At 40.0% G+C, this 25,460-nt stretch overlaps 1 protein-coding gene across 1 annotated transcript in view; it reads left to right on the forward strand.

Moving 5' to 3' along the window:
• The first annotated feature begins 5,180 nt into the window (after positions 1–5,180).
• fzd3a (frizzled class receptor 3a) overlaps positions 5,181–25,460 on the forward strand; it is a 32,185-nt gene continuing 11,905 nt past the window's right edge. The window contains exons 1-2 of the mRNA XM_072439547.1: positions 5,181–5,621; positions 22,885–23,081. Coding sequence (XP_072295648.1) covers positions 5,421–5,621; positions 22,885–23,081 — 398 coding nt within the window. The 5' untranslated portion in view covers positions 5,181–5,420. The remainder of the gene's footprint in view (positions 5,622–22,884; positions 23,082–25,460) is intronic.

Genomic DNA, 25,460 nt, shown 5'->3' on the forward strand with positions numbered 1-25,460 from the left:
ATGTACAGGACACAGTGAAATGAACGGGACACAGTGACATGTACAGGACACAGTGACATGAACGGGACACAGTGAAATGTACAGGACACAGTGAAATGTACAGGACACAGTGAAATGAACGGGACACAGTGAAATGTACAGGACACAGTGAAATGAACGAGACAGTGAAATGTACAGGACACAGTGAAATGAACGGGACACAGTGAAATGTACAGGACACAGTGAAATGAACGGGACACAGTGAAATGAACGGGACACAGTGAAATGAACGGGACACAGTGAATGGGACACAGTGAAATGAACGGGACACAGTGAAATGAACGGGACACAGTGAAATGTACAGGACACAGTGAAATGAACGGGACACAGTGAAATGTACGGGACACAGTAACATGTACGGGACACAGTGAAATGAACGGGACACAGTGAAATGTACAGGACACAGTGAAATGTACAGGACACAGTGAAATGAACGGGACACAGTGACATGTACAGGACACAGTGACATGAACGGGACACAGTGAAATGTACAGGACACAGTGACATATACAGGACACAGTGAAATGTACAGGACACAGTGAAATGAACGGGACACAGTGAAATGTACGGGACACAGTGAAATGTACGGGACACAGTGAAATGTACGGGACACAGTGAAATGTACAGGACACAGTGAAATGTACAGGACGCAGTGAAATGAACGGGACACAGTGAAATGAACGGGACACAGTGAATGGGACACAGTGAAATGAACGGGACACAGTGAAATGTACGGGACACAGTGAAATGAACGGGACACAGTGAATGGACACAGTGAAATGAACGGGACACAGTGAATGGGACACAGTGAATGGGACACAGTGAAATGAACGGGACACAGTGAAATGAACGGGACACAGTGAAATGAACGGGACACAGTGAAATGTACAGGACACAGTGAAATGTACAGGACACAGTGAAATGAACGAGACACAGTGAAATGTACAGGACACAGTGAAATGAACGGGACACGGTGAATGGGACACAGTGAAATGAACGGGACACAGTGAAATGAACGGGACACAGTGAAATGTACGGGACACAGTGAATGGGACACAGTGAAATGAACGGGACACAGTGAAATGAACGGGACACAGTGAAATGAACGGGACACAGTGAAATGAACGGGACACAGTGAAATGTACAGGACACAGTGAATGGGACACAGTGAATGGGACACAGTGAAATGAACGGGACACAGTGAAATGAACGGGACACAGTGAAATGTACGGGACACAGTGAAATGAACGGGACACAGTGAAATGTACGGGACACTGTGAAATGAACGGGACACTGTGAAATGAACGGGACACAGTGACATGTACAGGACACAGTGAAATGTACAGGACACAGTGAAATGTACAGGACACAGTGAAATGTACGGGACACTGTGAAATGAACGGGACACAGTGAAATGTACAGGACACAGTGAAATGTACAGGACACAGTGAAATGAATGGGACACAGTGAAATGAACGGGACACAGTGAAATGAACGGGACACAGTGAAATGAACGGGACACAGTGAAATGTACGGGACACTGTGAAATGAACGGGACACTGTGAAATGAACGGGACACAGTGAAATGTACGGGACACAGTGACATGAACAGGACACAGTGAAATGTACGGGACACAGTGACATGAACAGGACACAGTGAAATGTACAGGACACAGTGAAATGAAAGGGACACAGTGAAATGAACGGGACACAGTGAAATGAACGGGACACAGTGAAATGTACGGGACACAGTGAAATGAACGGGACACAGTGAAATGTACGGGACACAGTGAAATGAACGGGACACAGTGAAATGAACGGGACACAGTGAAATGAAAGGGACACAGTGAAATGAACGGGACACAGTGAAATGAATGGGACACAGTGAAATGAACGGGACACAGTGAAATGAACGGGACACAGTGAAATGTACGGGACACAGTGAAATGAATGGGACACAGTGAAATGAACGGGACACAGTGAAATGAACGGGACACAGTGAAATGTACGGGACACTGTGAAATGAACAGGACACAGTGAAATGTACAGGACACAGTGAAATGTACAGGACACAGTGAAATGTACAGGACACAGTGAAATGTACAGGACACAGTGAAATGTACAGGACACAGTGAAATGTACAGGACACAGTGACATGTACAGGACACAGTGAAATGAACAGTACACAGTAGAAATCTGGCTCCGTCTAAAATTAAATGATAAGAAGTAGATTATCAACTATTTGCATCTGGTTTAGTTAAGTAATCAATAATATCCCAAACACACACTGGTTGTGAGTGTGTCCTCTGAAGTGTGTCTCCACAAACATAAAATGGTGTGTTTTAAACATATGAATGCAGTTAGACCTGTCTGCTGGGGAGTGACATATTATGTGACTTTATGAAAGAGCTTTATTCAGAGCATGTTTTAATCCAATTGGATTAAAGTGAACATTTCTAGTTTAATATTTATGCATTTCTTTATGCTCCCATTTGAAACTTTGTGCCACTTTAGTAAAGCCACAGTAATAGGCCTATAGTCGATGCCTTTCTGCCCGGTTAAATAAATGCACTGGACTGGCAGGTTTTTCTACCCATAATCCTTCTGTAGTGTGGCCACATAAGCGCTTTTTTTCGGCCTATTTCCCCGGCAGACGGCTAAAAGTCTCACCCAGCAGGAGCAGGAGTTTCTCTTTCAAAAGCTCTGAATGCGCCTCGGATGGGCGGCCGCGCACAACGCACTGAAAACCTGCTGTGAAGCGTCAAGGTACATGTACGCGCTGCCGGAAACACAGGCAGAGAGGTTTCAGAATAAAAGCATTACACAAATTAGAGGGGTTCGTGCAGCCTTATATAATGTTATTCTATACGTCCCAAAAAGTAGAAGCTGTAGACGATATGTGCATTATTATACAGCAGTTTTAGTCAAATCACACATGCCACAGTTTGTGTGTTGAATGCATGGCTGGATTGAGAACATACATGTTCCGCTATTAATAAATCTACTCCTACCTAAACAAGAAACAAAAGAACCTGAAGCACAGAGGCTAACAGTGTCAGGGGCCCAGTGTACGGTCTGACTTAACAGTAATAATGGTCATCATCTTTTGTTTCTGACGGCCTGCTTGATGTCTCGCTTGTATCATCAATTACACATTGTTTGGTCATTAAAAGCTTGTAAGTGTGAGGTCAATGCTACAGAGCCAGTGTTTACTTAGTGTAAACACGTAAACAAGGCTACAAACAGATGTGGTGGAGCAAGTTTCTAACTTGTGTTTACCTATCTGGTGTTTTTCAATGACTGTAGAATATTTACTTATGTTACTTATTTAGGACGATTATTAATCTTTCTTTTTTTCCTACATAAGTATTATTTTTATTGAAATAAAAAGTAAAAATCAAGACTATTTTAGAAGCTAAATCAAGTGTGTTTAATTTAAAAGAATGCATCTAAATACAAAGCACTTTTATCCGGCTCTTTTTGTCACATTTATTTCGTTTTGACTTTCAGAAAGTTACATTTCATAAAGCTGGTCACAAACTCGATAAATAATCACAAATTAAACAAGATTCCAGTGAGAATCGTGAATCATTAAACCGTGATGTTTTTCTCTCACAATAATCGTAACCCTAAAACGTGACCTCGTGACACCCCTGACCGTAGATAACTTCCCTGTCTAACAATACGCGTTAAAATGATCTTAGTTTGAAAGTGTGTTCCGGAAGCCCCTTGGCAGTAACCACGCGGGCTTGTCGCGGCCGCAGAGCCGGAGATGGAGGAGGGGTCCGCCCCGGAGGAGAGCAGCCGTGCCGCGGGAGGAACGCGACGGACGCGCACTCATTGTTATCAACGGAGACCTCGCTGCTACACGTGAACACCTCCAGGTACGATTATATTACTATTATTATTATCATTATTAGTATTACTCCATCCGCTTTTCCCGCGACCTGGCTGACCCCCCCCCCCCACCGTCCTCCGCCGCTGCGCCGACTCGACGCGCTCCTCACGCCGGGGAACAGCGCTCCCTCCCCGGCTTCGCTCGCCACGCATCACTCAGGATGAAGTGACCGTCATCTTTTGTTTGTGACGCGTGCATCACTCACTGGCACATTGCGTGGTCTTTAAAGCGCGTTTAAGAGTGAGAATATCTGAAAAACACACGTGAAAAGCGCCTCGTTCAGGTTTAATGATAGAAAGATAGAATTTAATTGAATTGGCTGCACGTCGGAAGTAAAAAAGGAGGCGCCCTGGTTCGTTTGGACGGCGGGATCAGGTGTGCTGAGGTGGAAATAGCAGTGAATGTTAAAACACGAGTGGTTTTTGCTTGTTTGTGATGGTGGAAACGCTGTGTGTGAATTGAAAATGGAAATATAAGGCTGCGTTTTGATTGTGATTGAAGGACATCCGCTGCTCGTGGGGTGTTGCCTGCTTCTGCTGCTTCTGGGATGGAAAATGAGCTCAGTTATTGTTTTAATTACACTGATATCTTAAACCACATGACAAATGCAGTGTTAAACATTGTAAAGCATGTTGGATAAAACCATTCTTACAATATTCTTATTACTGAGCATAATCTACTTTCAAACTATTACTCTCTAACTATAAGGAGTAAATTAAGAGCAGTTTTTTGGAAATAAAAGGCAATGTTGTAGTTTATTGAGCCAAAAGCTACATCTTTTTATTTATCAAAGAATAGTATTTTTGTTGAACTATTCAATTTATTTTTTTTCATTAGTTTCATGGATGTTTGTGGCATGTTTTAGAAGGATATTCACTGATTCTTTTATCAATTTTGGAAATGTATAGATGCAACAAGGTTTTCAAAAGTATCAGATGCTTAAACTACTCTCAAAAATAGATTCTCATTTGATGTATTGAACATTAAAATATCGATAATATAAAAAAATAGCATAAATAGGACAAAACTGAACCTTTCCTGAACAGTTTTAGAGTAATATTGAGCTTTATCAGAACTAGTATTTAAGACCACATGGTAACATAAAGAAAATACTATTGCTTTGTGCTCTAAACATTAAAATCAAATTGAATTGGTCATTTTTTAACTGAAATAAGACTGCAAATTGCGCCAAAGCGCGTAAATACAGGCTATTGAATAAGACTGAATAATGGCTGTTCTCTGTCTCCGTCAGACGCTCATCATCGATCCGAGCCTTGTGTCGGCGCAGGGTGGAGCAGGGTGGAGCGGCATCTCTCGTGTGATGGAGTTTTTCTGACAAAGCCATGGATGCTGCCACGTTGAACCATGGCCACACCGAACCCCACGGGTCAGCGCAGACTGCTTCTGTGTGAGCTGAAGAAACTACCGGACGCCTCGTAATTTTCCCTCCCAGCGACGAACCGGGGGATCTTAGTTTAGCGCCATGGGTCTCCTTTGGGTGCTGTCCGTGTCCATGCTGGCAGTGTGCGTGGCCATCCCCATGGACGCGGCCGCCGGGAGCCACAGCCTCTTCACCTGTGAACCAATCGCACTCCGGATGTGCCAAGGCTTGCCTTACAACGCCACCTTCATGCCCAACATCCTCAACCACTACGACCAGCAGACGGCAGCGCTCGCCATGGAGGTACAGTTACAGCTGAAGTCTTATGCTCATTCGCTCGTGGTCAAAATGAAGCACAATATGTTTCGGGTTAGGTTTAAGAAAGAAAGAAAGAATAAACCGTGAATTAATTTAAATGTACTCGCTTTCTTCATTCTAATTTTCTTCTTTTTGTGCAATGAGTTACTATTATTGTGAGAAGAAACATCACAATTGTACAATAATTGACAATTTCACGCCGGTATGAACATTTCTTTGACTTTCGTTCACATTTATCACAGCTGTATGAATTCAAACTTTCTGAATGAATAAAGCGATGCGAATTCAACAATCAGAAAAATGAAAGAGCACTTTACATGACTGTTTTTGGAGTGTAGCTTGAATATAAATGGCTAAAATATTTGTTTATAATGTTTTAGCTCCTACGATTACGGTATATTGTGTCCTGAATAATCACAATTATCCATCATTTAAATAATTCTTGACAATTCTGACTGTTACTACAACATTACAGTGTCTTAATCACAGCTTTTGCTCTATTCAATTAAACGGTCTATTGAATTGAATCTATCTTTCTAATGTTGGTGCTGATGAACAGTGCCATTGGACACTTGAGCCCAGTATGTCTCAATAATGTAACAGTTATGGCCGTTATTTGAGATTCATACCGACTGAAGCAAACCCTTTTTGAAGTGTATCCTGTTCAAAATGCATTTATTTATTACGGCATTCTGTATTTCTTTCACATTTAGCGACCGTTTACTCTCATTGTCACGGCTACGGGCGCGTGCAGCCTGAACGTTGCCCTTGACACATACGTAATTGTCATGCGTCGAGGTCAAAAATGTTTTATTAACGCTCGTTCTCAGTTCGGTCACGCATCACACCGAGTATCGCTCATTGTGAAGGTTTTGTCTTGTGTGTTTTGGGCACGATTTTATCATTATTCCTGTAGATTCTGGTGATTGGAGGCGTTAACCAGGGCTGAGGGGGTGTTTGACTGTAATTCATAAAGCTGTGCAAAGAAGATACATTATTTTTCAGCTACTTTCAGCGGTTAGAAATCACGGCTTAATATCATTATTTTTCATGGCCATGTGAACCTGACTACACATGTCGGTTAAAAAAAACAGTCCTGACACAAACTGCAGTTTTAAAAGACTTCAGAGAGACAGGAAATGTGAGAGAAAGTGCACGAACCTCTCCAGAACAATAGTATTTTCCATTGTATCACCGTCAGTACAAGCCAGCCGCAGCAGGAGCTCATTTGGTAGAGCTTTTCTCTGCTAAAACCTTAACCTTTTCCATAATACCACTACATACTGCATTTGTGTCTTTGGGCGAGTCCATCGGTCAATTTTGCAAGTTTGTAATCCTTTTTTATATTGATTGACTGCGTTTTTACCATTTGACCAAACAATTGCTGTGTTTGTCCAAGCATCGGACTGAGATTATTGTTGTAACATAAAAACTGACCGTCACCAGCTGTTGAGCGCTTTTGGACAGTAGTTTTGACCTCTCTTTTGTGCCTCTGAAAACCCTTCGACATGCGACACTTTCACTTGAACTTGATCTGCGTTTTGCCAGCATTACTACGACCGGTACTACTACTACTACAAGTCTGAACACACTAACCTACTTTAATGAAGCTTTTCTGGCTTCGGGGCACAGGGAGTGTTACCAAAACATCCAACCCAAAAATTAAGTTTTCATATTTCTTCCTGGAGGCCTGGAGCTTTATTCAAATTGTTGTGCGGGAATGAATATCTCGATGTTCTCCTGATAACAATAATCATAGTTAGATGTGTGTAATACCAGTAAATGTGTTAAAACATGCCTGGCCTTTAAATGTCTTTAAAAGTGTTGCACAAAAAGTGAAAGGAGTGTCAAATTAAACACTTAAGCGTAGACATTTCACCCATACACTTACCGTGGATTTCAATATTCTTTTGAAGTATCCCGATGACAATAATCAGGAAAAAACATTGTCAAGTCAATATCAATGTATTTAAATGAATTAATTGAGGTTTAAGTATCAGACAAACTGTAAAATGACCCACATAAGTATATTTTATTTGAAACAAGGCCTGATATTCAAGTTTTCACAGTTTTATTGATAATTCATCTATTTATACCCTAAGTTTCTCTTTTCTTATTAACTATAAGTGTAATAATATAATAATATGACTCTATTCTAATGCAGCGCGCCTTCGAAACAACACGAGTTAGCTGATAAATGCCTATCTCGAGTCAAAGCTCCACAACATTTTGACCACTTTGCATTACAGGCTTTCAGACAGTGGCTAAACTACTAGAGGCGATTACCGCTCCCTGTCGCTGGTTTAATGCTCGAGTTTTATTGTTTGGATTGCTCAGATTATCCAGATGTCCCGTTGACGGTCAAAGCCGGGTGATCCTCTTTCCAATCTCAGACGTTTAAACTCATCGCGGGGCAGATGTATCGCCTCGTTAGGTTAAGCCGACTTCGAGCAATCGCCGAGCCCACTCCCCAACCAAACGTCATCCCCTGCTCCGTTCGCCGCCGCCGCCGCCGCTGCTCGCGCATCTAAACTTATTCCGCGCTCATCCCGTCGCTCGGTGTCACGTTTCAGCTCACTTCCCGTCTCCGACCCTCTCCGACCCCCGACTCCACGGCAGCGAGAGGGTACAGCTGGTGGTCCGTGCAGACACTAGAGGAGAGTTATGTAACCTGAATATGCCCTGCCCAGATCAGAACAACAGCTGCGATGCACACTCTGCTGCGCGGCTCCTAGACGCTCATTCAGTGCCCAGTTCTGTTCAGTCATTCATCTACTGCTGCCCAATCCATGCCAACGTTATTCTCGACAGAAGTCATGGGGCTGGCACATTCACAGAGAGGCAAGAATTCACTCTAATTCATTCATAAAAGCAAGTTGGATGGGGCAATGTCTTTCTCTGTATTGCTCCAATTGCAGATGAAATAGCAATTTATGTTTCAAAAGGAGCATTAGAACGATGATGTTCAGATAATATTACGATAAGTAAACAGCTATGTGGTCAAATGTGTCTTTTAATGAGGAGGTGTAATCCCTCATTCGTCCAGGAGTAGAAAACGTTTTAGGTTTGAGGTTTTAGTTAATGTAGAAAACATGTAAGAACTGTAAAATTACCCACAAACTCTCATAAATCAGTTGATGTGCTTATTTGGAAGTTTACAATATATTACCATGTTACCTTTTATGTTGATTCAGCTCATTTAGACAGCATTTTTTAGATATTTTCTAATTCTAATTTACAATATTCAAATTGAAAAGCATTTGCGATATATTACCTCAAGTTTACAGCGTTGTTTTGTTCCAGGAGCACGAGATGAGACTATTAACTGCTAAACTAATACAAGAATGCTTCTGAAAACATGTCTGCAAAGGTCTAATTTCAGCGTTAGCATATTTTAAATGCATATCTTATAATCTATAAAGAAGACATCCCCTGCTTGCTTCTCAATTTGCTTGCATCTTCCAAAACATTTTCTCTTCTTAGATGTACTCACTGTTAATAATTCAAAAATATCCCAAAAGATTAGGGTCAGTTTAAGTTCAGGGTTGTTTTCCTCCTCTCCTAATTAAGCGCTCATCGTTAAGGAAATTTTTAAAGAAGTTCGGCTCATGTTGGGTCGTATTTCATGCAGTTGATTGGCCTAAATGGAACAAAAAATATCATTCATTATAGTGTTTATTTAGCCATATAAGAAGGGGCCATAGTTTTCCTGGGTTTTTAAGTCCTCTTGGGTTTGGATGGATACGACAAAAACACTTAATCGCCATTTTAAAACTATTTAAATTTGTACTATTAAGAACATAAACAAATGGTCTGAAATTGAATAAGACAGACTTTTAATCAGTGCCATTAAACTCCAAACCACGTGCTTTTACTAACAGAGAATTGACAGTGGACGTCTCAAATGAACGGCGCAGATCTGTGACCATGTTGTTGTTGGTTTCCGGGCGTTTCATCCGTGTGTGGGTTCCAGTGCACGGACTGAACGCTCCTGTTTTCGACGGTGTTCACTTCCATTCGTCGCGGCGCCGCAATTAAGACTCTTTTAGCGTCTGAACCTCGCTCATTGGGTTTTTTGGAAAACTCATGGAAACCCCCAAAAAGGGCTTGAACAAGAATGTGGCTCTCCTCGGCTCCTGTTTTCTGATCCACTTCATGGGAGAATTTAAAGCTTCTGAGATGTTGAAGGCGACTTAATGAGAATTGACAGTTGATTTGAAAGAGAATTAGCTCCAGTGAATGGCCATGATAATGATGATGAATGCGCCGCACCGTGGAGAAACCGCCGTTGGACGAGGACCAGCGCCCGCCGTTCTCGGAGTTTTGTTTCCGAACCTCCCGGAGCGGTGTTTCTTTAACATGTCAAGCATTCACGGCCTTTTGAATGTTTCGCGTAAAGTGGGAGCAATTTGTCTTGCTATCGTTATAAACTCTATTTTATTGTCGCTACGAGGTTATTCTCCAATCACCGCCTGCTCCTCGGTTCATGACCATTTTTCATCCGCTGCTGACAGGGCGAGCCTCCCCAAGCCTGAAACTCAAGTCGATTTTTTTTTTTTTTTTTTTTTTTTTTTTTTCCTTGCTCAGAATCCGTCATTGTTTAGCTGTCTGCTGACAAACAAAGACAGCAATTTCAGAACAGGATTTTTGTGTTTGTGCTGCTCATCCTTGCTGACCGCCAGATGACCTCGCCGCCGAAGTGGGACAGAGCCTTGAGGCTGGGAATTGGCTATTTCTGTGCCACAATGATACTGTGCCACATTCTCTGGTATCGTGGTGAATAACGCTGACGTTACAAAACAAAGAAGATGTGTACATACCCCGTAGCTCTCAGACTGGGGCCGCACAAACGAAGAGCAATCAAGTTGGAAAAGCAATTTGAATAGTCGCAATTGGCAATTTGCAAAGACAACATATATTTAAGTGACATAATTTCTTCCACAAACAACTATAGTCACTCTAGAACCCCATGGAGTTCCACAAGGCTCTGTACAGGGGTTACTGCAATTTAATGTCAACTTAAATCATCAAGTAGTATTTTTTGCCGATCGCTTTGAAATTGTAGACATTTTAAGATAAGATAAGATATGCTTTTATTTGTCCACACAATGGGGAAATTTCGGTGTTGCAATGCAAGTAGATACAGAAGTAGGAGAACAGATATAGAAAGCTTTAAAAAAAAACTCTTAATAAAAAACTCTGATAAACAAAACTCTTAAAGACAAAACCTGCCATATTCTTAATAGGGAATAGAAGGAAAAAATTAAATAACATTAGACAAAAATAATAATAATAATAGTGGAAAAAGTAAACACTTTTATTTACAGCAGTTATATGCACATGAATATGGCATTATTGTTTATGAGTATTGCACATGAATACGACATTATTGTTTATGAGTATTGCACATGAATACGACATTATTGCGTATGAGTATTGCACATGAATATGACATTATTGTTTATGAGTATTGCACATGAATATGACATTATTGTTTATGAGTATTGCACATGAATACGACATTATTGCGTATGAGTATTGCACATGAATATGACATTATTGTTTATGAGTATTGCACATGAATACGACATTATTGCGTATGAGTATTGCACATGAATATGACATTATTGTTTATGAGTATTGCACATGAATATGACATTATTGCGTATGAGTATTACACATGAATATGACATTATTGCGTATGAGTATTGCACATGAATACGACATTATTGCGTATGAGTATTGCACATGAATACGACATTATTGCGTATGAGTATTGCACATGAATACGACATTATTGCGTATGAGTATTGCACATGAATATGACATTGCGTATGAGTATTGCACATGAATACGACATTATTGCGTATGAGTATTGCACATGAATATGACATTATTGCGTATGAGTATTGCACATGAATATGACATTATTGCGTATGAGTATTGCACATGAATATGACATTATTGCGTACGAGTATTGCACATGAATATGACATTATTGCGTATGAATATGACATTTTAAATATATTTTGCTGGATTTCAAAATGGAAGAACAAGCAGCAACAGCAGACGAGAAGCTGCAGATGGTTATTGCATTAGTTTGATAAGAGCGTTTACACTGAGCCTCAGCCAAGCCACAAATCACTCTGATGGAAGCGAGATAAAGGATGAACGTGGACGAGGGCCGCACCAGCGTCTCGTCTGTGTGCGACCAAACCCTGTTGCGAGAACATCCACTGTCATTTTGAACCCGCACGCTCTCATTCCCGTCCATTTCCAGCGACTCGGCCTCTCAGGTTCACAACAGGTCCTGATAAATGTCTTATGTTACCTGCGCTCTACAGAATAACCCAGATACTCCACCCTCAGCTGCGTGAAAGGACTTATGAAGAATAGAAGAGGTGTATGTTTCACTCAAATGCTGATGAAGCTCGCTGCGCGTAAAACTACAACACTTAGCCGGCTCTTTGTGCGTTTGCTAGTGAAGATGTGTCCGGGCACTACACGCACACATAATACGCTCTGATAAGTGCCAGTCAGCGTGACCCGAGCCTCAAAAGCCTGCATTGTTTTATCTAATGTCCGACACCGTGTTTATTGGCGGCACGAGTAGAGAATCCTCCGAGTTATCCAGCCAACTCCGAACACAGGGATGTTCCACCGTCAAAGCTTTTTTTCAAATCGTCTCTCAGCAGTGAATGACACGGCTGACTCTCCTCCAACCACCGCCACTACACCACCACCCACCCCCCTGCACCGCCTCCCATCTCTTTTGTCCTCCCCCCTCCCCCGTTTGCACCGGTCGCCCAGGAAACGCTCCCAATTGTGCCGTTAACAAAAGCAGCAGAGGGCTTTTTTTTCTCTTTCCTTGCCTCCCGGGAGGTGGTCTCCTCCGCCCTGCACGGTGACCTCCCCGAACTCTTTCCCGGCTCCTCTCCTCCCTGTTCCTCCTCCTCCTTTTCTTTTGCCACGGCTCCAGTGATGCACCGCTCGTCGCCATGGAGAGAGCTCAGAAATGTTGAGAATGGGAATGGCAGGATTTAAAGGGGATGACAGTGGGAGAAAAGCAGGTGGGGCAGATTTAGCTGACATAAGAAAACACGGGCAATATAAGCATGCAAATCGGAACAAATGGAGGCCCTCAAGGCTCTGTACTGGACCCGCTTCTTTTTTCTTTTTTTTTCTTTACATCCACATGAAAAGTCTTGGAGTTCCAAATCTGTGCGAAACATTTATACACAATGTCCCTTTTGATTTATAGGACATAAAGGTGGACAAATATATCATACAAGCTATTTTATCAGCTTTTTATGAACTACAAGTCATACGCAAACTCACTATGTAAATGAAAAATTGCAAAGAAAATGCTTGAAGCTGAGGACATTACCAAGCGTTTTCTTTGTATAAAAGTCTTTTGTAATGAGACATCTGGCATGACTTTCACTTTACATTTAATCCAGTCATTTAGCTGACAATGCCAACACATAAGTAAACTTTGTGTTATTTGAGGACAATAAAAGTGAAACGTTCAGACAAACTTGGTGTTGGTTGGTTTCAGACAAACTTTAGTGATTAACATATTCTTGTTGTCCCGTCTCCTTGGAGCTCGTCTCAAATATGCTGAGAATGGCAGAAGTAAAGGCTGAGGAAAGTGGAAGCGCTGGTCTACAGGGGAGCGAGGGGGGATGAGGATCAACACAGAGCAGTTGTCTTTTGTCAGACGTTCATCTGTCACAGCATCTCCACAGCTGACTCATCAAACACTAATTACTTTAGCATTAGCCGCTACATGCAGCCTGCACCCTCTGGCATTAAGAAATAATATCCCAACGAGCTTCAAACCTTATCAAAGAGGGTCTTTTTCTCCAATAATAAAGTAAATGTTCAACAATGCGGCTTTTGTACCGTAAAATGGAAAGAACGTGAAAGTGGCTTGAGTGGCCGTGTTGAGTTGTGGTGATTATTGTTTTTGTTACTGGCCTGTGTCGCTAGAATGTGTTTGAGTTCAGGACATTTGTTTAATGAATTCATTAATTTATAGATAAATCAAACGAGGTCAGGCTTAACACGCTTCACAAAACTCCCCCATGTCACATCCAGACCCACTCACACATAGTAGTAATAAAGTAAGTCATTTTTGTAAAGGAAGGAAAAATAGTACAACAAATCAACAACAATGAAAGAAAACGGAGTGCTTGGATCATATTTGAAATTAAAGTGAAAACAAATTAAACATTAAATTTCCTCTTATCATTGTTTTTTTTGTCATATTCCAAAAGTGTAAAAGGGACAATTTCCCCCACAAAAACACACAATATCATGCTTCTGTGAGAAATCTAAAAATAAATACACATTGACAGTAATTAAGATTGTACACAAATTTAAAACTTAAACAGTTAGGGACGAACCTGTAGCAGGGATAATTTTATATCTCAATCAATCAATCAATCAATCAAAATGTATTATCTGCCGTTTGGATATTTTCTTGTTGCAATCATGTTATTTACTTTTTAACTCGACTATAAAAAGTTGTCATTTTTTATACTTTAGGTATTGCTATAGTTATATTGCAAATCAATGGCTTTGTTACTAGTTTTGGTTACAAGTTAATCGAGAGATGATATTATGAAACGTAAACCTGAGCCACATTTGAAGCTCCATTGCTGTTAACACGTCTCGACTGTGTCTGAGCTGGTTTTCTCCACTCTGTCATATCACCACACATTTAAGTCATCAAAAATCCCCTTAAAAAAACATGAATTGCTAATGAAAAGACCCTCGTCGGGGCTCAGACTGCATTAGCACGCCGCCGCGGGCCTGCAGATTTGTGTATTGAAGCCTCTCTCGCCACTTCAGTCAAGTATCGATCAGACAAACAATTTCTCAGCTGCTTTTACAAGTGCTTCCCCGCGGAGAGGCCGCGGCGTGCCATATGGTCCCCTTTCTGCGGAATAAAATGGCTGAACGTAGATCCTGAGGAGATGGGAGGAGGGAGAAGCCAGGCCCGAATATAAAAATAGAAGATGTTGCATGGAAATGAATTGAAAGAGCTGCTCAATGTAGCCCATATATTTATTCAAGCGTCTTCCGTGGAACCTCTCTCGTGGCGGGGACAGTGTGCACTCTGGAGCGTATCTGTCGCCCGCGGGAGAAGAGGCAGGAGGATGCTTAAAGTGAATTAGATCATGTTTGCTGACAGGGTTCACTGCTGAAGTAATAGAGCGCCGCTGCATAAAAACAACAGCCGCTCACAGTCAGAGACATTACGAGCAGATGGATGCACTGGTCGTGTGGCGTTTGGCTGTTGTAAATGATGTAAATACAGTATGTTTCAAGAGTAAAAACGTACCCGATCTGAGGGTAAAAAAGTCTAATTGTTTGTTAACCATGTAGGCCTGAAACAAGTTTAATGACTGAGCGCGATGAACTGATATTTAGTAATCAAGTAATTGTTACCTGGACTAAATATAGAGTCAAAACGTGCCATGTGCTGAGAGAAGAGGGTTTGTGACTCAAACAGAGCTGGAATTGCATCAAAATGACAGAGGAAACATGTAAAATTCATGTTTCTGATGATTGTCTGTTAATACACGTTTATCGGGATGGCCTCAAGTGGCATCTCTTTTGCTTCATCTTGGCGAAATGTTGTGAAAATGACTTTATCAACTATACTTTATCAAAAGTATATTTGCTATTAATTGATTAGCAAAATAATGGTCAGTTGCACTCTAACTATAACTGTGTCAAGTCAACACTATAGACTCATGTTTCTACTTCAGCTTCTGCAGTTCTTTTAAGACCAAACTCAAAATACTTTTTACTTCAATGTCTACAGACCTGGGCATTTGTGGCCCCAGCGGCCAGATGTGGCCCTCGGCTTGTTTTAATTTGGCCCCCCTCAAGATTTAAGTTTCTATTCTTTAACTGTCTTATATGCAACATGTGTCTGCTCTTGTGTCCTTAATATAAGTTACATTAAATCATTTATTCAACAGCCTATATTTGACAAAAATGTGCGTATAATGATAAGAATTTGTAACACCAATTAACGCAGTCTGGCCCTCCACCACTTCACTCGATTCAAATATGGCCCTCAGAGGAAAAATAATTGCCCACCTCTGATCTACAATAATACACATAAAGAAAATAATAACCCAAAACTCAAATATTTCAATCTAGTCAAATGTATTTAGTAATTAGTCATCCTTTTGGCTTGACACAAAAATAAAGTATGAGCAATATTATAAAAGTATATTATAAATGGTAGCAGGTCATAACAATAACACAATTTGAAGTGCGATATATTGCAGCAGAAAATATCACGATAAACTATTATGTTGAAAGTACTTTATGACACAGACACATGATTCTAAAGCGGGATAATGTCAGTAAACACTATTCTGAAAGTACAAAACCGTGAAAAATAAATAAAGAGCAGAATGAAACACTTTGGTAGTTAGGCAGCATCTATAATGAGTCATAAAGCTGCTTATTCAGCCCAAAATGTATTGAAAAGAAAAAGTAGACACAACATTTACTGAACGAGAAGTCGGTTTATTACTTACTGTGACAGGATGTATGTATTTGGAGGTTTTATTGGTTCAGTTTGTGATATCAATAGTGTCAAAGTCCCACAATTAAACAGTCTGTCCGTGATTCAGTTGTTTTTCATGTAAATGTGGTGAAAAGCGAGGTCTACTGCAGTCCTCCAGAGAACTGCGCTCGCCGCTGTTTGGGCTCTGGACGGTGGTGTAACGTTACTCCATCTGAAAAGAGAGCCATTGAAGGAGCTTGTTCTTCACAGCCGCTTTTCTTTAGCCACAGAATTGTACCCACAACCGCTCCTTTCTCACCCTCGTTTGCTGAAGGGTCATTGATGTGGGTGTGTTTTTGCAGAGCCTGGTGTCGCACAAAGAGGAACCGCTGCAGCTAAAGTAACGGCTGGGTTTGTGAGGCAGTCGCTCGCCATTACAGAAGAAGAAGAGGCGTGAAATTAATCTAATTATGATTACCGGGCATATCTTTATAAAATGAATGTTACCGAATGAAAAGAAAGAATACCACTAGCCAAAAAATGCATAATAGGGAAGAAAAAAACATACTTAAGTCACACCCCGGCCAAAACTATGAAAAAAGGTGCGACTTATAGTCCGGAAAATACGGTAAATGTCAATGTTTTAAATCGTTATGCCAAAATAATAAGAATTAAAGATTATTCTCGACAAAGGAACAAAAACGTTAACGTTATATTTTATATATATATATATATATATTTTATATATATTTATATATATATATATATATATATATATATATATTTTATATATATTTATATATATATATATATATATATATATATATATATATATATATATATATATATATATATATATATATATATATATATATATATATATATATATATATATATATATATATATATATATATATATATATATATATATATATATATATATATATAAAATATATATATATATAAAATATATATATATATATATATATATATATATTTATATTTATATTTATATTTATATATATATATATATATATATATTTATATATATATTTATATATTTATATATATATATATATATATATATATATATATATATATATATATTTCTTGTATTGGAAACCTGATTATTTATTAAAAAGATTTAATTTGTACAATATAAAGTGTAAGAGCTATGATTATTGTGTGAAAAAACTTTAATTCTAGGATTATTCAAGATTATTACTGAGAATGTGACCAAATAGAGTGAAATCTTACATTTTCTTTCATTCCTGTTGTACACGTACTATATTCCTCAAGTGTGTGACCAACTTTACAAACTCAAACTTTTTCTTTACGTTACTCTTTGGTCTTGTAGTTTTGATACAGCTCAAGCTCATGTAAAGGTAACAGTAACATTTAGAGATTTCTGTATTTCCTGTTAATACGATATATTTTTGTTTGTGTTGATACTTTTTTAGTTTAGTGTCTGATTTTTGATACTTTTGACCATCCTAAAAACATCACAACTCCACTCTTTGGCTGTCACAATATCAAATTTGAGTGTTTATGATTAGTGTGAGGAAAAAAAGTCACGATTTAACGATTATTCACGATTATCGAGAACTAAACAACAGTGAAATCTTACATTTTCTTTCATCGCCGTTGTCTGACATGTTACTGTTTCTCAAGTTTGTGACCAGCTTTACAAAACTGAACTTTCTGAAAGACAAAATAAAGTTAAATGCGACAAAAATAGACAAATAATACTTAATTTTGCTCCTAAAATTGTCACGATTATTATTCTTCGGTCCTTACGATGATATTGTGACCTGAACAATCACGATTATCGATTTGCCATGATAACCTTGACCTCCCGGCTCCATTTCACTGTGATTTGATTCGCTCACAGATGACACTTCCCGTCTTGTGCAGCTGCGTCCCCGTGAAACGTGAGCATACGATCGAACGGCCGATCGATGCGCGTTAGGACGGACTCGTAAACGCCTTTTAAACGCGTGCGCTCAGCAGCAGCCGTACAAACCAGCTGCTGTGTTTGTGACGACTGCAGATGTACAGACGCTTCGCTCAGCTGCCGTGTTCTGTGTTCCGTGTTCCATGTGGCGGAGTCGGGTGACGCAGTGTGTTCATCTCGTCAGTGTCAAATCCTACTTGGCGAAAACCTTAACGATTTAAACGTTGTGTAAACCGAACTTTGTCGGTTTGTAAAGCGGTCGACAAACATGGACAAACCTTTACTTTACTTACTGCCTCAATGTCAGCTGCGGTTGCCACGATAACACATTTTTGCAAACCTGAAAACGATAATATTGAAACTACTTTGTGACACAACAACGCAAAAGCCAGATGATCCCAGTAAACACATTTCTAGATGCAAACAGCAGATTGAAACTTGTTTAGTGTTTCATAGAATGCACTTTTTTTGAACCTCTTGTCATTTTTCTTGTCAAATTTCAAGAAAATTCCCCCAATTGTGTTATTTATTGGAGGATGAGTCGAGCCGTGAGCCTGACGGGCCTAATGTAAACAAGACTTTTTTTTTTTTATACAGAATTCATGTTTTCTCATTCATGTTTCATTGTGAATGGCTGCGATATGACGAAAGTAAATGTACAACTATAAAATGGCATTGGCTTTGGAATTTGTGGACACTTAGTTGACTTAATGTGACTTATACAGTGTTCTCGCTGGGCTGAGGTTGAAGGATGGCGGTGGGACAAACCATGCGAAAAGTACTACAGTGCTCTCACGGTGACCTTAAATATCCTATTAAGATCACTCTTTTCATACCTGAATATTACCTGTAGGAGCTTGGACAATTCAATTAAAACGGGATAGTGACTAAATTGTGACTATCGATTGTGTGTGTTTGTGTGTGTGTGTGTGTGTGTGTGTTGTCTATGTGTGAGAAAATAGGTCCCACGCGGATGTTTTTTCAGCCTGGGTACCGTGCGAGCGCCGTAGTACTTTTCACTCGCGCCGCTCGCACGCTTATCTTAAGATCTTTTGGGCATGGCGGTGACCAGCCGGAGCATGGCGGGTATAAACCAATAGGGTATAAACCAGATCTAAACTTAACTAATGACCAATCTTTAATGAATTACTTAAGCATATGCAGTGTATGTATCTCCTTAAAATGTAATAAAGTTGAAAGTGCAAGATGTTCGAATTGATTGATACGTGATATTTAGCTGTTAATAACTGTGACTATTACAACAATTTTAATACAGTTTGATACTAAATTTCAGTTACATTGAAACTAAAATCTGCACACTGTAATATAGTCCGACTCTGTCAAAACACAATCTCAACAACGACAAGTTCAAGAAGAATCAAGGCCAATCCAGGACTTAAGGATAATTTTTAGATGTTTTACTGCATTTCTGTGCCATGGAGACCTTGCAATACACTTTGTTCGTTGCGATATCGTTGTGTTACATTTGGTGCATTACTGTTTGGTCATTTTAAAGACAGATTAAGCCCATGTGCCACAGTCTCTGGTCTTTCGCCTGTAAAAACGCCCCTGCGTCCCTCATCGTAACCACACAAAATGCATTCTAAGCCTAATCTTCTGTCCCAATTTGTTGCCACGTTGCCCAAGTCTGTTTTGTGACGCTTTCTTGTAAATCTGGGTCAAAAAGAGTTACACTGCTGAACGTAAAGAGCAGATATATTCCCCGAGCTGCGTCCGCAACTCAAAGAGCGTCACAGCTTAAGTTTCCACAGCAAACGCAGACAAACGAATGAATGAGTGAATTTACTGCGAGCGTTTCTGTTTGACGAGCAGTTAAGCGGCGGAGAGAGCAGCGGGATGAACCCACCCCCCGCTCAAATAAAGTGTCCTGTCCTCACCCCTGCTGCCCCTCCCCCACCTGGGCCCGGGTCTGTCACACACCCTTTACATTTGGTGTGGGGTGGGGGGGATTGGCAAGTATCTGTGCCGGGACACTCAGCTTTATGTAAATAACGGCAGTGAGTGTCAAGTACGGTGGCCCCGAAGGACAATCCCCCCTCTCACACTTTGCTGCGAGTCATACTGCTAAGAAAAAGCCGACTCTGACGACTACAAACGAATAAACACAGAACAAGACGCGACCACAGAGCGAACAGAAGAACACGATCAGACGTCAGCTAAACGTCAATAGAGACAAAATAACAGCACGTTTAGATTAAAATAATATAAAAGTCCCACTTAACACTTTTACGTCCAAAGTCTGTCAAATTTGCCCGTTTCCAAATTAAGTCTAAATGTCAGTTTGTCCTTTTTTGTTGCTGCTGCTATTTTTTATTTTTTTATTGGAACATAGAACAACAAAAACAGAGCAGCAACACAACAACAAAAGAACAAGAAAAAAAACACATACACACACAAAAAATCCACAACGAACGAGCTAGACGAGGGAGAACATAAAGTACGTAAAGGAATAAAAGTAGAAAATAAGAGAGTGGCATGAAGAAAATAAGAATAATTGGAGCATATTCCTTTTTTTTAAGAATGAATGACTATTCTAAACGGATAAAGGCCTAAACTCTTGAGTAGTATTTTGATTAATAAACAGGAGTAAACACATGTGGGGTTCTCATCCCTATGACGACGACTGATGTCACTGTTGGTGATGTTGTGCTTCAGTCATTCTGTGTTTAAGGCAGATCTCGGCTCAAAACACACACATTTTCACAAACCCCTCCTCCTAATGGTTTGAGTGACAGGTGGCTTCAACCAGTCACAGTGAAGTGTCAACTCTCACAGGAAGGTTTAGTTTAAATACGTAAAATAGTTTTTTTACATTACTTTTTTACCATACAAATGTACTGAATTTTAAATTTCAGACTAATATTTGACCATTTTAAATGGTCTGTCTTACATTCATACAGAAAAACTGACATTACTTCTAGTTACCTGGAATTTATGCCACTCTATATGATAAGAGATCATCTTATAATGTGGCCCTGCGACGAGTTGGCCACTGTCCAGGGTGTTCCCTGCCTACGGCCCATAGTTACTGGGATAGGCTCCAGTCACCTGCGACCCCGAAAGGGAAAAAGCGGTAGAAAATGAACAAATTAATGAATCATCTTATAATTGTGATTATTCACGTCACAAAACTCAAATAATTTTCAAGACAATATTAGAAGCAATTCAGTCTATACTTCTAAATGTAAAGTGCTCTTTTATGTCACATTAACTTACTACATTTTATTTTAAAAAGATGGCCACATACTTAAATCACTCATTTATTTCCTGTTTGGTATTACCTGTACCATTTGCACTTACGATATGATTATGAATAATAATAATAAAAGAAAAGACTTGTAAAATGACTACTATTTACTGTATTAGACAATAGAAATGAATGAAAATGTCATGGTTGTTTGGTCTCGGTGTCAATAATCATAAATGTGAATAATCGTACCACTACACTCTGATCTTTTGACCTCCAACTTTTGACCTCCAACTAATGACCACATCATTTGTAATAGTTTGAGTCCCACTAAACGGCGACTGTTTAACCACACAAACCACACTGCACAGAGCGCTGAACTTGAACTGTAAACTGTCCTTTCTGATTTGCATTTTAACCGACGTCCCGGCGGCTCTTGGCTCAGGTCGAATGAGTCGAGGTGTCACGAGGCGTCACTGCACCTCTTTGTGGGTGTGAGAACATTCAGATGATATACTTCCGCTGGAGCCGCGTGTCAGTCAATCCCACAATGCCCCTGTCACTCTTCGTCAGGGGGGGGCCGGGACACGGGGGGCAATGATGATGATGATGATGATGATGGTGATTATGGGGATTATTGGGAAAAGGGGCCACAGTTGTTTTTTGGGGCTCATCTCCTGAACTGTCAGACTGCTCGCTCCGCTGAGCTCATTGTGCAGAGCATGACACACTTTGAAGTCACTGCTGCGCTATTGTTTCTAAATGAAGCGGACAAGTGCTCAGAGTGCGTCTCAGAGGCTTCCAAACATGCCTCCAACTCAGTTTATACAGCTAAATGTGTCTCCAGGAAGTCCAGACGAGATTTGCATTTATTTTCATGTACGACAATTTCTACTTCAGCACTTTCAGTTGTTTGTTACTGACTTTAAAAAACAACAACTTCTGCTGGAATCTTCTTGCTGGATTCTTAAAGAAAGTGTTTTCCTGCATTGATGTGTTGTTTGAATATTTATCATAATTAAATGAAGATAAACTTGGTGCTTTTCTGACAATTTATTTGACAGTTTATAAAAAACACAAAAACTGCACCTGTTGTTTATAAATCCTCGTGTTTTTTAAGCAGTTTGTTGCGTAATTATTCAACAAAAAACTGTATTTTAGCCAGTGAATTTTGCAGGATGTTGTTTACATTCTGTTTCAAAATAAAGTACTGTAAAGTTAAGACTTACTTTAAATCATAAGTTTGGATTATTGGTGTAAAAAGTAATTGACCCAGAGACTAATCGGTACTAAAAACTAATATCAAAACTAGAAACACATAAAAGGTAAGATAAAGTACTATTATTTAGTTTTGAAGATGAACATTTATTATTTTTATTGCGGTTTGTGAAAGCGTTTCAACACTAGTCAATGTTTCAACAATCAAGAATATTTGCAGTATAAATATTGGAATCGTGCCTTTTCCTCAGCATTAACAGAGCGATGTTTAAATTGCAGTGTTTCCATGTGTGATTTGTGTGATTTTGAGCGGTGTGTTTCCCGTGTCCCGCAGCCCTTCCACCCCATGGTGAACCTGCAGTGCTCCCCCGACCTGCGCATGTTCCTGTGCGCGCTCTACGCCCCGGTGTGCACCGAGTATGGCCGCATGACGCTGCCCTGCCGCCGCCTCTGTCTGCAGGCCAAGAGCGACTGCTACAAGCTCATGGACATGTTCGGGGTCAGCTGGCCCGAGGAGATGGCCTGTAACAGGTCAGTGCCAAGTCCAGGGGTTATGTTCTCACCACGGACGCCAAACAGCAGGACACAATGTGGAACAACGCGCCGGGACCATCTTAAAGTGATTTAGATCAGTAGTATTCATCTTGATTTGTGTATATTTTGACTTTCTTGAAATAAGTACAGTACAGTTTTTCTAATTTCAAGTCAGAAATTACTTGTTTTTTCCTTATTTTGAGTAAAACAAGATATTTTACGCCTGTTCCATTGGCAGTCTGACTTTAAGGTAGTCAAATTATATTCAAAACGAGAGAAATACTACCGCACTTATCTTTTTATATTATTTTAGTCATTTTTCCAGCGTAGACCAGAGGGTTTGGGTTTGGTCCGTCACAATAAGACAGTTTGCAGTTGGTTTGACTGAAAAATATTAAGAGAAACAATAGCAGTGTATATCTGTCACAATATAAAAATTTGAAACTCAATTTTGATACTAAATAAAATAATACTTTCCTTGTCACTGTGTGGTCTTCAGGAAAAGGTTTTGTCCTGTTTGTGAGATTTTGTTATATTTTGGACAACTTTACTACTGATACAATAACCATAAACCAGGATAATCCCAGTAAACCCTGAAATTATGAGCTGCAATGAATAAATCGCAGAATGAAAGACTTGTAGCTGGTCATTTGAGTCATAGATGTAACTTAATTGACCTCAAATGTAATTATAAAGTGCAACCAAAAGGCAAACAGGAAACATATTGAGCCCACCCAAAAATGTACCGTCTATCATATATTCAAGAGTCAGTGTGGTGAATTTTGCAGCTGGTCTTGGTTGGTTGGTTTGTTTGTTTGTTTGTTTGTTTGTTTGTTTATTTACCCAAGGAACCCAGTTATGGCCCCCGAGTACACGAGAGTCATTTGTCCAACACAAACTATAAACCAGTGGGAGGAAAGCAACTAAACCAGGTCTAAACCAGAACTAAACCAGGTCTAAACCAGAACTAAACCTGGTCTAAACCAGAACTAAACCAGGTCTAAGCCAGAACTAAACCAGGTCTAAGCCAGAACTAAACCAGGTCTAAGCCAGAACTAAACCAGGTCTAAGCCAGAACTAAACCAGGTCTAAGCCAGAACTAAACCTGGTCTAAGCCAGAACTAAACCAGGTCTAAGCCAGAACTAAACCAGGTCTAAGCCAGAACTAAACCAGGTCTAAGCCAGAACTAAACCAGGTCTAAGCCAGAACTAAACCTGGTCTAAGCCAGAACTAAACCAGGTCTAAGCCAGAACTAAACCAGGTCTAAGCCAGAACTAAACCAGGTCTAAGCCAGAACTAAACCAGGTCTAAGCCAGAACTAAACCAGGTCTAAGCCAGAACTAAACCAGGTCTAAGCCAGAACTAAACCAGGTCTAAGCCAGAACTAAACCAGGTCTAAGCCAGAACTATTCTGGTCGTCTTAAACTCTGAATAACGCTGAACTAAGGCTGTAGTCGACAAAATAAATGATTGGTCGATTAAAAACTGGAGTCCTAGGAAACTGTAAAAAGGCTCATGATTGACTCAAATGTCTTCAGGCTCTGTTGCTGGTGTCCCATATACATCTTACAATCTAAATTAATTATGGCTGACAAAGACACCAGCGACTGATTATTTGACGTAACGACTGCTCTAGAACTAACTTAACTAAAAGAAGTCAAGACCACAAGTAAACTAAACCATGAGGGTTAAACCATTAACAGTTTTGTTTCCTTGTGTCATCTGTTGCCGAGTTGCATTATATCAATGACATTGTAACTCAGCTAGTTGACTGTAAACTCATTCTTTAAATGTATTTATTATAAGCCACATTCGATCTGTTGAGGGCAGAGCTCAGATGCTTTTCCCACAGACGTGACCAGAATGAAACATTAAAGGACACATATTATGCAAGAGGTTTTAACCATGTTGCAACAATGTTCCCTCATCAAAAACATATGTGGAGTTGTATTTAGCTTCTGTCACGCTTGTCTGATGAACCCTGTTTAGTAAGTCCTCTCCTTTTAGCCTCAGAAAAGGCAGAGATCCGGGGGTCTCCACGCTGTTATTAAGTCCATAAATCATCGGCAGATTTGTTCTGAGCATTTCTGCCGTTAAATTGCGTTCATTATGACTGCGTGGCTACATTGGCATGTTGGAGGTAAGCTAGCTTTGCTCTCCAATGTAACTCCCTCTGCAGCCAGTAGATGGCGGTCTAACTCAATCACTGAGTACTAAAAGCCCACATGACTTCATATTAGACACATTATTGTAGGTTCTAAAACACGAGAAGCCAAAGTAAAGGTACTCAAGAGCACGTTTACAGGCTAATAACCATACGAATAATGCATAATATGTGTCCTTTAAACTGCAGCATCGACACTCAGCTTGTTGTC

The sequence above is a fragment of the Eucyclogobius newberryi genome, unplaced genomic scaffold (assembly GCF_026437365.1).
Source record: "Eucyclogobius newberryi isolate DKJ021-1_F unplaced genomic scaffold, fEucNew1.0.hap1 SCAF_90, whole genome shotgun sequence".
In the NCBI taxonomy this organism is placed as follows: Eukaryota; Metazoa; Chordata; class Actinopteri; order Gobiiformes; family Gobiidae; genus Eucyclogobius; species Eucyclogobius newberryi.